This window comes from Vidua macroura, chromosome 1, assembly GCF_024509145.1.
Source record: "Vidua macroura isolate BioBank_ID:100142 chromosome 1, ASM2450914v1, whole genome shotgun sequence".
Taxonomy (NCBI): Eukaryota; Metazoa; Chordata; class Aves; order Passeriformes; family Viduidae; genus Vidua; species Vidua macroura.
In genome coordinates this window covers 132,852,750-132,867,851 of record NC_071571.1, presented here as the reverse complement: position 1 = coordinate 132,867,851, position 15,102 = coordinate 132,852,750, and the positions used below count along the sequence as shown (strand labels likewise).

Genomic DNA, 15,102 nt, shown 5'->3' with positions numbered 1-15,102 from the left:
TACTGCCTCATGCAGCTAAGAGGTCTCAGGACCTGCTTGTCTGCACTTTTGAAAGCCTTCTAGTTAAAAAATGGATGGTTATGATGCTGCCAGGCTGCCTATGAACCTCAAGGAAAGCTCTTTTTGTGCACACTCTATGTCCTTATGTGAAGGTGAGCTACAGTCTGAACCTTGCACAGGACTAACTGCTCTTATCGCATATTAAAAAAAGTATCTTAATTTCTAAGTCTCTTGAAACAGGTTTCTCAGGAGTGTAGCACTGGATGTCTTTTTCCCTCCTCCTCTAAAATTACCTTTGGTCATCAGCCACGTTCTGGCTGTTGTTGAGGACAATCCTCCACAGGTCAGAGGCTATGAGCTCCTTCTGGTCGCTCACAAGGCTGATGCTGGGCAGCTGCAGCTCACAGACTTTACTTTCTGATAGACTGAACTCCCGGAATGCAACAAATGATTTCTGAAGCTCATCCCAGTACTCCAAGCTGCAAGGAACCTGTGATAAAAGAGAGAAGGAATAATTACTTTATGCTTGATTGCAAATATAATGCATTTTAATCTATACACTGAAAGTGTAAAACTAATTAAACTAAATAAAAGTAAATGGTCATATAGAAATCTTAACTGTAACCATTACTCAGATCTTGTGCTGCCTTGACTTAAATGAAAATGCTTTTAGAACATCATTGCAGACTAACACTTCCAACTTTCTCTTCCTCTGTACAAAAATAGCTGCTTGTTCCACAGGAAACCATGAATAACAAAGACAATCTAAACATTATTTGTACTATGCAGCCAAAAAATCCATCAGATGTCTATATATCATAGTATCAAAGACACTCTAGTCATCATTACTTTTTTTTAACTCATTGTTTTAGTTCCATTACATAACAAAATTTGAGTTTATTAAGATAATCAATGATGCAGAGAAAAAAATCATAATGGAGAACACAACACTTTGTGGTGAGACGACACATTGCTAAAAATCCTGGGTGAAATAATGAAGCACTTGTAAGCATATGATCTTTTCTTTCAAGGACCATTTAGACAAATAAAGGCAAATGAAACCAAATAAATACATAGTGGCTTCTGTTTAATGACATCCCTAAATTTATGTCTGTAAATAATCCACTTGGATTATTCAGGATGTATCACTGAATTGGAAAGAAAGTTATAATAGACATTTCTATAAGCAACAGAAAACAAATTTTAATATAAGTATAGATCTTAAAGCTTTTTTTTTTTTTGTAATGGCAAGAAAGTGAATGAGAATAAGAATTGAAAACAAATGCAAACCCAGTCAGCTATGAAGATTTCAGAATTAAGATACAGAAATCCACAGGTATGGCAGCTGTACATGCTCAAGATTACTACAAGTCAAGCTGACTTAAAGCAAATAGTAAGAAAAAATTGCGTATGTATGTATTATTACCTGTTTTATCCCTGTGTATAGACATACATACATAGATAACCAGGAATAAAGTAAGAATGTGGCAGAGATATAAGTAAATTTAGAAAAAGTTTTGTAAGCATTCTCCCTTGTTATTCAGTAAAGATTTTCATGCAGATGGAGATGACAGTAAGCTGATTAATTAACAGGAATGAAGGTTAAGAAGGAAAATTCAGGGAGCTCAATGGTTCAAGCTAGGGAGGGCAAAGGAACATAAATAATCACCAAAGAATTCTGGAGGAATTAACATGTGGAACCACAGAGCCTGAAAGGTGGATTTTAACTACATCTGTCAAGCCACAATGATATGTGAAGACCAAAAAAAGCAACCACAGTCTCTAAAATTTTTTTAGTTCAAGATGCAGGACAAAAAAAAAAAAAGAGTTATCTGAGAACTGTCAGTAAACCTCTGATGCCAGTAATGTATGTAACACAGAGTACCACTGCAGTATCAATCAGGAGAGCTGATTTAATTTTGAAGACTAGAGTGTCAATCAAACAGGATTGATTTAACATCAAAACCCACATGTTATCTGTGTAAAGTTAACAACACATTTGTTTATAAGCTGCATATTCATTTAGAAAAGGTGAAGATCTGTAAATGTCAGCTGGAAAAGTGTGAGGCAGTATGATGAAGCCTGGAAAAAGCAAATACCATCTTGAGAGACATCAGGTGAGATATTTTCAAAAGTGAGGGGCAAATATTAATTGATTTGTATAAGACATCAGTGGGGACTCATTTGAAGTATGTCACCTTTCCAATTCTTCATCTTAAAACTGCATTAACTCTTGCTGTGGAGAGTTGAAGACTAAATGAAATTAAACAACAGGAACATAATTGTTCCATCCAGACCCCTCAGGAAAGAAACATTTAATAGAAGAAAGCTTCATAGAAATTTTGTGTCAAAATTGAGTTGCTCTATGAATAAAGTGTAAGGCTAGAAACTGTACAGAAAGAAGATGGCGACGTGCAAGGACAGCCCTGGTCCTCATGAGAGCTACTTTTAAAAGCTTGATTTATTAATTAGATGGAGAAAATAACAAGCATTGCCCAATGGAAGAAGGTTGGGCTTGATGAGCCAGAAAACATCTTTCTTGGTTCTCTGTTGCTAGCTGTACAATAGTGCTGTGCACAACAGCAGCAATAAGAAATACCACATTAAATTTGTGGCCATATTTCAAAGTCACACTAAAGCGATTCTTTTTGCTCTCAGTGCCACTAGACTTTTAGATTGTTTTCAGAACTTCTCAGTGTTAAATTATTTGAGTGTTTAACATCTGTGGACAAACACTCCAGGCTGCTACACTACAGCAATGCTCCTACTCTAATTATGGATTCATTGCATACATCCAAAGAACTCCCCTATGTTAACTAGGAACACATAAAGAGCCTCTGCTGTCATCTGCTGTCTTTTATAGTACACATAGTTCTTTTTTTAAACCTTCACAATCTCCACTGGTGATAAAACATTTGAGTTTAGTTAAATATTGTAATACTTGGCATATTTCCTATAGCATCAAGTCTTGGAATTACATAATTATAAAAGGATCTGTTTCATTTCTGACAAAAGGCTGCAGCCTTTCATGGTTGAATCGATACTTTACATATAGCAGTATTTATTTCTGTATACTTTTAAATCTCAGTCCCAAAAATACCTTGGCATTCTTTTAGGAACCTGATTAAATATACTTGGTTTGGTCTTGTGCTTCCTAATGTCTATCAAAATCTGATTTACCTTTTTGTATCAATGTTATTGAGTAATATGTGTGCAATGAAAGTCTCACAAAACTATCATATGTAGGATATTTATTTCTCTTAGATTACATCTCAAAACAAAACTCTTTTCTTAATGAGAATCTCATTTAATTGCATTAGAATAGAAAGTAATGGGTGTTTTAAAAGATGCTAAGCAGGGTGATGAATTCTATTCCCACTAGATTAATGAGCTAGAAGTACAAGTTCAAGAGTACAGTAAGATAATTTTTAAGTGGCACTACAATACAAAAACCATAAAACTATCAATAAGGATAGATGAAAATAATACAGAGAGATTCAAAATAAAGATTCAAAATAAAGGCAGAGCAAAACTTGAAAAAACCTAAACTGAATTTCATGCATCCTGTCTAAATAAAACAAAAGGTACTTCAGTATTTCCACCCACTCATTAGGCAGTAGATGTATTGAAACTCCTCTTGAGGAAAAGATGGCAAAGTAAAATGATGAAAACAATTATGCCACAAAGAAGTAATAACTTGGTAACTCATCTTCAAGCTGTGGTCTGTGGTACAAACTAACATAGTGGAAGTTTCATCTGAGTATGAGGAAGAACTTTATTGTGTGGATGACTCAGAGAGATTGTAGAGTCCCGCTGGGGATATTCAAGAACCACCTGGAAGCAATCCTGTGCCATGTGCTCTGGGATGACCCTCCTTGAATAGGGAGGCTGGACCAGAGGATCCAGTGTGGACCCTTCCAGCTGTACCCATCCTGTGATTCTGTATAGTGCATGACAACATCTAAAGTGAAATTATGAAAAATTTGGAAAGGCACAGGAATGATTGCTGAACTCAGCAGTATGAGTAGCCAGAAAAAACATCACTGAACAGTTAATGCAGACTAGTCAGCAAGTAGAAAAGATTATTCCTCTTTATTTTGTTTACAATTTTTTCTAACTATGTTGTAATACGTCAAGAAATCTACCAGAGCAAGAGACAGTATGTTTCAAAGTGTCATCTGCGCATTAGAGATAAGAAATCAAGGACACACATTATGTGATATCCTATACAAAATACAGCTCATGCTTTGGAACTACACAAACTGTAAGCTTTCTAGTCAGAAGCTTGCAAAAGACTTAGTTGACTTAGAATCTTTGATTTCTACATATCTAGCTTTATTTTTTCTAGGGGGTTTATTACTAATGCCTGATCTGGATAAGTTTAAGGAAAGATGGTAGCTCTGGGCAATATCAGCTGCCAAAAATAATAGTTGTGAAAGCCTGGAAAGGGGTCATAATGCCAGAACTGAGTCATTAGCAGTGGGAATAAGTGAACTAGCTGCAACAAAAAAATTCCCCACGTGTCAAATTAAGTATGGTGCTTTTACCTCAAAATATTTGAATAAAACCTAAGCTATACTTCATGTAATTGTTACCTGTTAGAAAATGTGACCACTAGGGCTGCCTCTATAAAAGCAAACACAAATAAAACCTATTTAATTTTTTTGCTAAACAACAAGCTTGGTTCTCCAGCAGACACTTCCCTGCACCTTTTTGTCTTCTTCCATAGCTCTCAAAGGCAGTCTTAATTGCAATGGTTATATTCACCTGTCACTTAAGTGTCCATGAACGTATTATTTAACCATGAGCTCAGATTTAATCAAGAATCTCCAAGCTCCATTTTGCTAGAAAACCACACACTGTGGCAAACACACTTATTTAGAAGGATGATTATGGCAGTAGGGAGGAAAACCACAGTCAAATGCTCTATTTTTCAGCAGCATCTCTGTTTAACAACAGAGGTTAGAAGCAGAAATGAAAAGCTGTATGAAACAGCCCAAACTCTAAGCAGAGAAATTGAAGGCTGCTCCTTTTTCTTTTTTCTGCTGTGAACTGTAGACACTGGAGATCTGAAAATGGCAAGGCAGTGTTTGGAAGAAGAAGGGAGATGGTGTACTGGCAAAGTACATGGCACAAACAAACAACTGTTCAGAAATAGTTGCCTTGGAGCAAAAATCTTTTTAGTTAGAAGAGAGCAGATTCCTGTTTTCTCTGAATCTCATTTCACTCTATTTTAAGACAAAAATTTTCACGTATATTACACTAGCAAATATGAAAAACATCTCTAATTTGAGCAGAGCTGAAACCTCCAACATACACATCTCTCCTCCCTGTCAAAAAAAAAAAAAAAAAAAAAAAAAAAGAAGGCCAAACAATGAGAAACCTGAAAATCCTCTTAAAATCCTGCATACTTCAAGTAATTTCCTTCAAACTTGTTAACCTATCAGCAAGACAGTATAATGTTAATAACCAACATGAGGTCCTCCCACTAAAGCACTACAATGTGATTGTGTTTTTTCTTATTCATCATATATTGTGTCACACATTATCAGTACCAGAATAATTTAAGTCCTACTTGGAAACTAGGGGGTCAAGAAATGCTACACACTCTGTTAATGCTGTGTTATTAATTTCATCCTTGTGTTTTACAGGTACTCCTTATTCCCACTAGTGATTATGTGTAATATTAAGACTTGATAGAGAGAAGAGTGTCAATCCCTAAGTGCTTTTTAAAGGATTTCAAGATGACAATGTGCTTCTATATTTTCCTGTGAGCTGATGTTATCCTCCCAGCTTTAGGCTTCTTGGCTAATTTGGACTTGAAAAGTGCTGGGTGCACACCACTTATCTGTCTACAGATACATTTCTACAGCTGAGCAGAGAGCCAACATCAGCGGACTTCCACAACCTGCCATGTTACCATAAATGATCATACCTATTATTCAATATACATTTTGTCAGAATGCTAACAGGTCTCAGACATGGACATAATTTCCAGCTAGGAGTGAAATAATTAAAATATCTCAATTTCTTAACTAATCCCATCTTTCCATAAACATCTTTTTGTCTGCAGGAAAAAGCTACAGCCATCAGCCTACTTCTTTGGAGTTGTTGAATGAAGGCTGTATAAAAGTATTATGCCTTCAGTATTAAATACTGATACATATGATTTTAAAACTCAGTATAAAAAAAATGAACTTTAAAACTAAATACATGCAGATCTCTTAGCCTGCAAAATTCATCTTGTCCAGTTGAGTAAGAAAGATAGATATTAACAGCTGGGTGCCTAATGTTTCTTTCAGTGATGCTTCCTTTTGATTGATATATTTGCTAGAAAAGAAGCTTTTACAGGAGATATTTTCATTTCTTGACTCTCAGTCCCTCAGATCGTGGGCGCTTCCTCTTGGAAATTAAGCTATTCTTGGTCCAGAAACAACTACTGCAGAAAAAAATGCACACAGAAGACAGGAAGTGTGTGTGTGTTTTATCTCTTCCAAGCAGGGCCACCTCAGTGAATGAGACAGAACACAACACAAACTAGAACTCTGAGTCAGACACCAGCCCAGACTGCAATTTTGACTTCAGCTTCCTGAGCATGAATAAACAGAATGCTCTGTAATAAAGCTATTCTTTTATTAAGATATTTTACTGGTTTAGGGCCAACTGTCTTAAAAATATAATTCTCTCATTAGGTGAACAGAAGTTGCAGTAGCAGGAAATAAAAAGTTTTATGCACATTTTTATAAGAAAAAAAAGTCTTGGCAATAACTACCAGGAACATTACTTTTAAATTTGATTTTGAAGTATTATTTATATAAAACTAGCAAAAGAACTCTGCAGAAAAATAATATAATATGTAGAAAATATGCTGAAAAGAAAAATAATATTAAATAGAATAGAACTTTATAATATGCCTGGTTCACACAACATACCCAGTTCAATCTGACCAGTGGAACACCTACATTTTGGGCAAATGTAGGATACTTCAACATCCACATTCCAGTGTATCTTGTGTGATTGACCGTGTGAAATCATGCTACAAACCACTTGACTGTTAGATAATATTTTTTAACCTTCCTCAGAGCTAAGATTGTATCGTATCTGTGTAGAAAACAGACTTTCCTGGCACAGCTACAGACCACCAATACCCCATTTCATGAAGGAAAAAACCAAACAAACAAACCACCAAAAAAAGAGAGATGGCTCACAGTGGGGTAAAAATATAGCGTTGTATAAGTAGTTTCAGGATTAGCAGTAGTACTAGGATTAAAATTATTTAGTTGTATGAAGTATTTGCTGTCCCACCCACCTCAGCTTCCTTTGTATTTTCATTTCAGTTTTCTGCACTTTGACAGCAGTTTGAACTGAAATATCTATGTATTTCAGGCAGTAGAATTTATTCCACTATGGTACACTCTCTATTTTCAACACTCCGAAATAGTCAGACACCCCAACTGGAGATGTTTTTCAAAATTATGTCATACAATTTCTTCACAGAATTGTTTGACTTCTCTTTGAATTTTTTCAAAAATAAATTTGGTTCTAAAGCTAGGACATTTAAATTACAAATACTCTAAAATTTATATGCAATATCTCCTTAATTTATTTTTTTCCTTTATCTATAGTGAAGTCTTTGGCTGACTAATGAAAATAACTACTATTTGGCTATCTGAGTAATAAGATACACCATGGCTCTTTCAACTCCATTAAACATACATACTAATAGTCCTATTAGTGTATTTATTTCATTTTATTTAAATTTACATCTGTCCTGCAGTTTATAAAATAAATATCAAATAGAGTTGTAATGAAGAGATGTGAAAGAAAACTCTTGTCTTCTGAGAAAAGTTGTTCTTTAAAAATACATAACTTCCTTTTAGCTGACTTCGGAAAAAAGCTTCTATACATCTTCAACTAATAGAAGCTATAAAAAAACCTTTTGTAATATTGGAACCAGTTGAGAAACCACAAGTATTCAAATGCAGGAAATCATGATTTTATAACATTTTAATGTGATCTACTCTTGGGAAACAAAGTTAACCAAGCCCTATTTCTGTACAGGAAATATTCCACTGTACAGTTGTAATACATTGTGGTGAGGGGTACAGCTGCAATTTTTTCACCTGTAATGCCCCACTGGTATTGTGGCTTACTGAATTGCATCAAGATTGCCTTCCTGTCCGGAAAGCCCTCTAAGTACAAACACGACTCTAAGCCCAGGTTTTATTTTCCCCTGGTATCAGAATATGGTAATTTAAGAGCCCTGAGAAATGCTTTTTAACCTTTTAGAAGAAATATGTAGCATTCTTTTATTAGGAACTATGTTCTTTGCCTTTTTAAAACAACATATGACCAACTTATCAATTTATCAGGCTAGCAGGTTCAGAGCAAATGCAGGTGTGTGGAGTAATGTAATCTGTCACAGATACTGACTTTTTTCACTATGGAAAAATTACTCTAAACACACTAACAGCTTTTTTTTTAAGAAAGCACAGAATAGTGCTGAGCTGTAACTGAGATTTCTGCAGAACTTTAAACAGGAAAATTATGTACTGCTAAGTGTCATACTTTTCTACTAATTGTCATTCACCGTGAGAGTGAGTTGATGTGATGATCACTTGCCTTTTGAACAGCAAAAGTACCAATATTTCTTAAATTAATTAGATCTTAATGTATTGTTTCAGGTATCGAGAAACAAAAGTATACAGATTGGAGATCTCACGTTAGGGACTCACCTACTTCTTTCAACACCCTTTATTGTCTCTTTCTCATACAGGAACTATCTTCCACATTTCATTTAAGGTTTTTAATTTTCTAGGCTTCAATATTTATTAATAACACACGCATTATGACGTTGAAATGTAGTCACCTCTGACCACTGAGGTTAGCAGTCTATTAACACAAAATGTACCTTATAATTTTCAGTATATGAGCTACTTTGACCACACATTCTCACCACAGTAAAGTCTGACTCCTATGAGAAGCACCACAAAGTCAGTGTACAGCCGGAAGGACTTGGGTTCGCAAAGTTTCATAAATCACAATCACAAAATCGGAAGAGTACAGAACACAGGGAGAGTATAAATCTGTCATTAAGATAATCTGATGGTTCCGTCAGTGCTTTGGCACCCAGCAGAATTTTCACTGGCTCAGTAGCCCCTAAGGGTAAATTTCACTGTGATGCACAGGCAAATTATACACAACTTCCATTAACATTCCCAACAAGTTACGCTTAACTCCCTGCAGACTGCACAGGGAAACTCTAGGACAAACGATACAGTCTCATCTTGATGCAGGGAACACTAAGATCACACAGCAAAATAATTAAGATTATACACACACAAACCAGTAACAAAATAGTAAAGTCTGAGATAATCCTACTCTCAGGCAAGGAAGTTCACAAATAATATTTAAAGCTGGAATTCCCTAAGAGAACAGGCTCTGTTTCAACATCTGCTTAAGACTCAAACTTCTTTAGTCCCTATTTCCTTACTTGCAAGAAAATGAAGACAATACTTATAATTAATAGCCAGAGTCTTAACTTTGGAAAACATGTGCAAAACTCAGATCAGAAAATCTGCTCGCCCGCAGATCATCTGAAGTGTAAGTGGCTCAAGCTACAAGCAAACCTACAGGCCTCTTACACAGACCAGCTGTTTACAAGATGACCTGCACCCATTTTTGTGCTCCTGCACAAACAGAAACACCGCATCTACTGCTGAGAAAGAGGTTCCTACATTAGAATAAATGGCATTTGTTACGCTTCTAGTTTATGATCAGGTATGTTCAGTAATAATTGCTTCTTTTCAAGTTTGTTGCGGCTTTTCACAAAGTAGAGAAATAATAAAAACACTGTATAGAATCTTTATATAGTAGTAGTATGACTAATACAGTAATTTTGAATAACATCCAAAGGTAGAATTAACAAGAAACGTAAGCTTTAAAAGCAGACAAAACACCAAATTTGCCTTCTGAGCAATTCACAACAGCCAGACAAATTATTTCTTCATCCATCTAAAAGTCCCATTATTTGAAGACAGTACTGAACTGTGTGGCAGTAGATTCAATAACTTGCAAACCAACAGGTTTATCAAGAAGCATGGTTGAACTTTACAGCTAATTATCTCGTAACACTGTGAACTTAAATCACTAACCTGTCACGCACAAATCATCTGGATTTCCAAACTAGTTGTTGCTTTGGGAATATAAGAAATAAATCAAAAATTTGTGGTTTCCCAGAAAGCACTTTTCCCAGACTCTCAAATGCCCAGCTGAATATTTTAGCCCCAACAGGGAATGAAAAGTAAAAGGGAAGCAGAGTCAGCCAAAAATGAGGTATTCTCTGTTAAAAGGAAAAATGAATGTCTTTGACATCGATCATAATTCTTTTCCTGTTGACTGTCATGTCAAATCCTTCCTGGAATAATGACTTACAGTAGGTCTAATGTCAGTCATTCTTAAGCTCATGCTTCCTTAAGCCACTGTTTAAACAGCCACAAGGTGTTAGAATATGACTATTTATTGGATGACAGTGTTGAAAAAAATCAGATTCCAGACTAGCAAGTTTGCAAATGCTTTATTTAAATAGCACATGCATGTAAGGCAATGTTAACAGACAATTTTTTGAATCCCTGCCCTTTGAAGTTGGAAATATTTTATGTTCTCCTAAAAAAGATTTCACCACCTTTGGAAATGCTCTGTGTGAATTTTACCACAGTGGTTTTATTTACGTAGTCTTTTCTTATTAAATCCCAGTTAAGCCCTTGCAACCTCAGAACTATACTCACTGCCCTAAAATTTTCTTCAGTAGACCTTGAGCTTTGGTTAATTTAATCACCACTTTTCTAAACTATGCTCTGTATCTTAGGACCCTATATAAAGAAGAAAGGCCAAAAAAGGAGACCTCAGCACACATTCATCGTTTCATCAGCTGTTATAATGCTGACTACACGTGCGTGCAATAGGAATCTTGGCAGGTACACAAGGGAAACATCCTCAAATACAAAAACCTGTCAGGTTATAGATCAGCAGATATTTAATTTTAACTTCATATGGAGAAATAAGCAAATGCTGTAGTTTATCTTTCTTTTGTTTAACAGCTTGCATCTCCCACTGGATGACAATCCAGGAGAAAGAATTTTAAGTCTGTGTTAGTGATGCATCTTAACTAAATCAGATAACTCAGAATCTGGAACGCGACACATTGTATGATTACTTTGATTGGATAAATCTGTTTTTCTCCTGCTTTTAAATCCATGCCACTTGGGTAAATGCTTTTGTGACAATACATAGCTTTTGTTTGAGATATGGGGCAGTGCCAGCAACACCTCTCATTGGAAAGATAACTCTACAATGGAATGACAATAAATGAGAATCTCTGTAAAAGGTTCACTAGATAAAAACAGGCCTCCAGCTGTACAGGAGATAATTTGTGTGTCCTTTTCACCTGCCTGTACAGAAAAGCAGAGTATTTCCCTGATGGCATATGAACTGTTTTCCTACCTTGGTGAGCCCCACCCAATCTTTACTCTCTCCCCTGCCAACCTAAACCTGTCAACCTTGTTCTTGGTAAAGATAAATGATATAAAAATATAAGCCAGATTACATCAGAAAAGTATAACAACATCACAGGCAAAGATAAACATAAATCTGAGATTCTCAAGACTGCAGGAAGACACAGGAAGACTTTGGGGAAACTAGACACACAGTGCAAGTAAAGTTCTAAGCCCCACAGCACAAATATTCAACAGAACTTTCTTTGAGGTTAAATATCTAAATGTAGCTAGCTTCATATTGTATCTGCACAATTTGAAAGTCACTACTGAATCAGTAACATTTTTTTTTCTCTGCTTTTTTTCCCCTGCTTTCCCTCTTTTGAATTTTAAAAATATCACAGAAGTGAAGATGACTTGTCCTTTCTCAGATAGGGACCTGACAGATCCAAGGAACTGTAAAAACACAGTTGAATTTAGCACCACAAAACAGTTCTGAAATACAGGTATTTGTTACGATGTTATATATTCTTCAATTATTCTTTGTGTTCTGGGGCAGTGGAATTATCTGCATAATAATAAACTATTGTCTGAAATCAGAAATTGCTCTTACTGCTTTCATCCTAACGCCATTCTTTCAAGGCAACCAGAACAATCAGGATGGAGAAAATTGCCATAAATTCTCTTTCAGCTGTCCTAGTAGCCAGATCACACCAATGTCCTCATCATTTAGGAGATGAAGAGAGACACTATGAAGCCCTTACTCTGAAACTGAGACTGTCCAGCCCATTCTTGGTGCACCTAGAGGTGCTCATGTATCTTCTACAATTCTGATATCTCTGCAGGACACATTTCAACATACATTCTAAACCAAAATCTGCTTGAAGGCTATTAACATGTTTAAAATTTCTTGGTAAAAGACATTTCATGGTCAGATTTCATAGGAATGAGAATCATCACTGCCCACAGATGCCAACTTCAACTGCCACAACACAAGACCATCACAGAGTAATTAGAAGACCTTTGGCTCATAATGATGAGCTGATTGCCTTATAGAATATAGTTTAATGTTAAACTGGGAAACTGTGGCATGCCTTAAGTCTTCACATATGAATACTCACTAAGACAAATTTATAAACCTGCATGGTTTTTATTACAGGAATTATCTGCACATGAAAGTGACCTAGATGTAGTAGTAACTAAATTTCTGGAGAAGATCAGTAGATTTTTTCTCTCTGGTTTTGTGAAAATGAACAAAAGACATACATGTCTTTTTTAAAGCACAGAATAAAACAGGCTTTTGAAGTTGCTCCTCTTTAACCACAAGATAACACCACAAGACTTCCTCTTACTATCAGTCTACTTGAATGATTTAAGTTTCATCTGTTATAATGGAAAAATTCTCAGAGAGTATCCCTTTTTTTTTGACTTAACAATATATCAATCTTCAATATTTTAAAAATAATGGAATTGCTACTTCATCTTGCTTTTTACCTTTTGAAAAAAATTTGTGAAAATTTTCCAAGTTTGGACTTCCCTCTAGTCCTGAGGTGGGCATATGATTCTCACATCAATACCATTTTTCACCTCTGAAAGGTGTTTCCTCAAATACTAGTTATCTGAAAGAATGGTAAATCACATAGAGCCAAAGGACATTTACAACATGTGAAAATGGGACAATAGGGGCTTTAGGATTATATAGAGTTTGCCATGTCTGTTAAACAGGTAAGAAAACAAATTTAGATAGTTTCTACCTCCTCAAAGAAATATAATCCTACTGCAATTTCTTGCAGTTGGACCTAGGATTCTCACTTCCTTCAAACTATTAGATCCAAGCTCTATTTCAAACTGCTGAAGAAATGCCACATGGTATGCCATGGCAGAGACATCAGTTCTTCCTGTTCTCCCCACAAATAAAAACAACAATGTTTGGACTGTAAAAACAAAGTATTACAAACTTGACCTGTGAAACTGCTTCCTTTTGCAACAACACAAGGTAAAGCACAAGAAAACAGCTCTTGGGGCAATTTAGAAATAGCAGCAAGGCAAGGATCAACAGAAACAATATAGTTCATACAACTCTTATAATCTGAAGCTGTTCTCTATCCTTTGGCTGTACCAGATAACACGCACCTTCAATATTCAGAAAAATTCTCTTTATGGTGAAGCTTTTGCAAGTTCCAGGAATTTGAATAATAGCAATAAAAACAGAGAGTTCTAAAACCTACCCATGATTAAAACATTATGCTAAAAGTTTAACAAAGTCAGAAAGCTAGATGAAATGTCATAGCAGCTTACTCAGAAAGAAAGAACATGCAACTGGAAAACTTCAAGAAAAAAACATGCAAAATTCACGACAGACTACAGAAGGGCACTTTTGACTGTATCTTTGTGAAGTAGAGGATTAAGGGAGATTGGTAACACAGCTGGGGACATTATGGGTCCTCTTTGCATTTGAACATATCCACAATCCTGGGAAAGTTTTTAAAGTATATTTTAATATAGCAAAGTATATTTTAATATAGCTTGGTATCATTATTGGTTTTAAATTTAGATCTTTTTTTTTTTTTTTTTTTTTTTTTCAAAAAAGCTAGAGTCTTTGGCTTGCAGATGTTCCTCTAATGCTTAATTTCAAGAACTGAATCTTTTTTCTCTTTGTATTTAATGAATTTTCTGTACGCACTAAATCCACAGTATATTAATTAACATGTATCCACACAGAGAAAAAGTGGAGCTGATGAAAGGCCTCATGATTAACTTAAATTAGAATCTGAAGTTTGATAAAAGTATTTAGTAAATCAATTTACCTAAAGAAATTAAAAATTGATTCTGTATTACTTATTCAACCTACATACCTCTGTTAGACTAATAAACAAAGCACACTGCCCATGTTTAAATTGGCTGTTCATCAGGTGTATGGCCATTTCTGGAAAATGTGATAAATCGCCACCTTGAGCCAGGCAACAGTTACTACCAGAATTAATGGCCTACAACCAAAGCGTGGATCTTCTCGTAGGCATTTCTGCACATCATGTGCCCAAAGCAGAATTTTTGACTAAATGTCCTCTAATTTGGCTGATATCTTTATATTTTCTCTAGTGGTAGAAATCTGAAGAATTACATGAACACCAGTAGAAGCTGACAGAACCTGACCTCTGGTAGCAGAGCGCTTCTCATTCTCTGAGGCAACTACAGTGAGCTGGATCTTCTCTTCTCTTCTCTTCTCTTCTCTTCTCTTCTCTTCTCTTCTCTTCTCTTCTCTTCTCTTCTCTTCTCTTCTCTTCTCTTCTCTTCTCTTCTCTTCTCTTCTCTTCTCTTCTCTTCTCTTCTCTTCTCTTCTCTTCTCTTCTCTTCTCTTCTCTTCTCTTCTCTTCTCTTCATTGTCGTATGGAAGCACAAAGCAGAACCTGTGTGCTACTAAAAGTCCAGCTGTGTATGCCCACTTGAAGAAGAACTGATATTCCCCTTGGACAGGGTCATATTGTTCCACAAGCACATACATAATGGTTTATGATGTCTGTTATCTATAATGGGAGTGTAATGTAATTAAACCAAAACCTTGGTGTGCTGTGCTCCAAAAATACCAGCCTGAAAGGAGGCAAAATGCTGG

At 35.6% G+C, this 15,102-nt stretch overlaps 1 protein-coding gene across 4 annotated transcripts in view; it reads right to left on the bottom strand.

Moving 5' to 3' along the window:
* The window catches only part of VPS13B (vacuolar protein sorting 13 homolog B), a 429,427-nt gene that overhangs the window by 63,255 nt on the left and 351,070 nt on the right, over positions 1-15,102 (bottom strand). For all 4 annotated transcript variants that reach the window (XM_053998051.1, XM_053998068.1, XM_053998077.1 and 1 more), the window contains one exon: positions 294-490. In XM_053998051.1, coding sequence (XP_053854026.1) covers positions 294-490 — 197 coding nt within the window. The remainder of the gene's footprint in view (positions 1-293; positions 491-15,102) is intronic.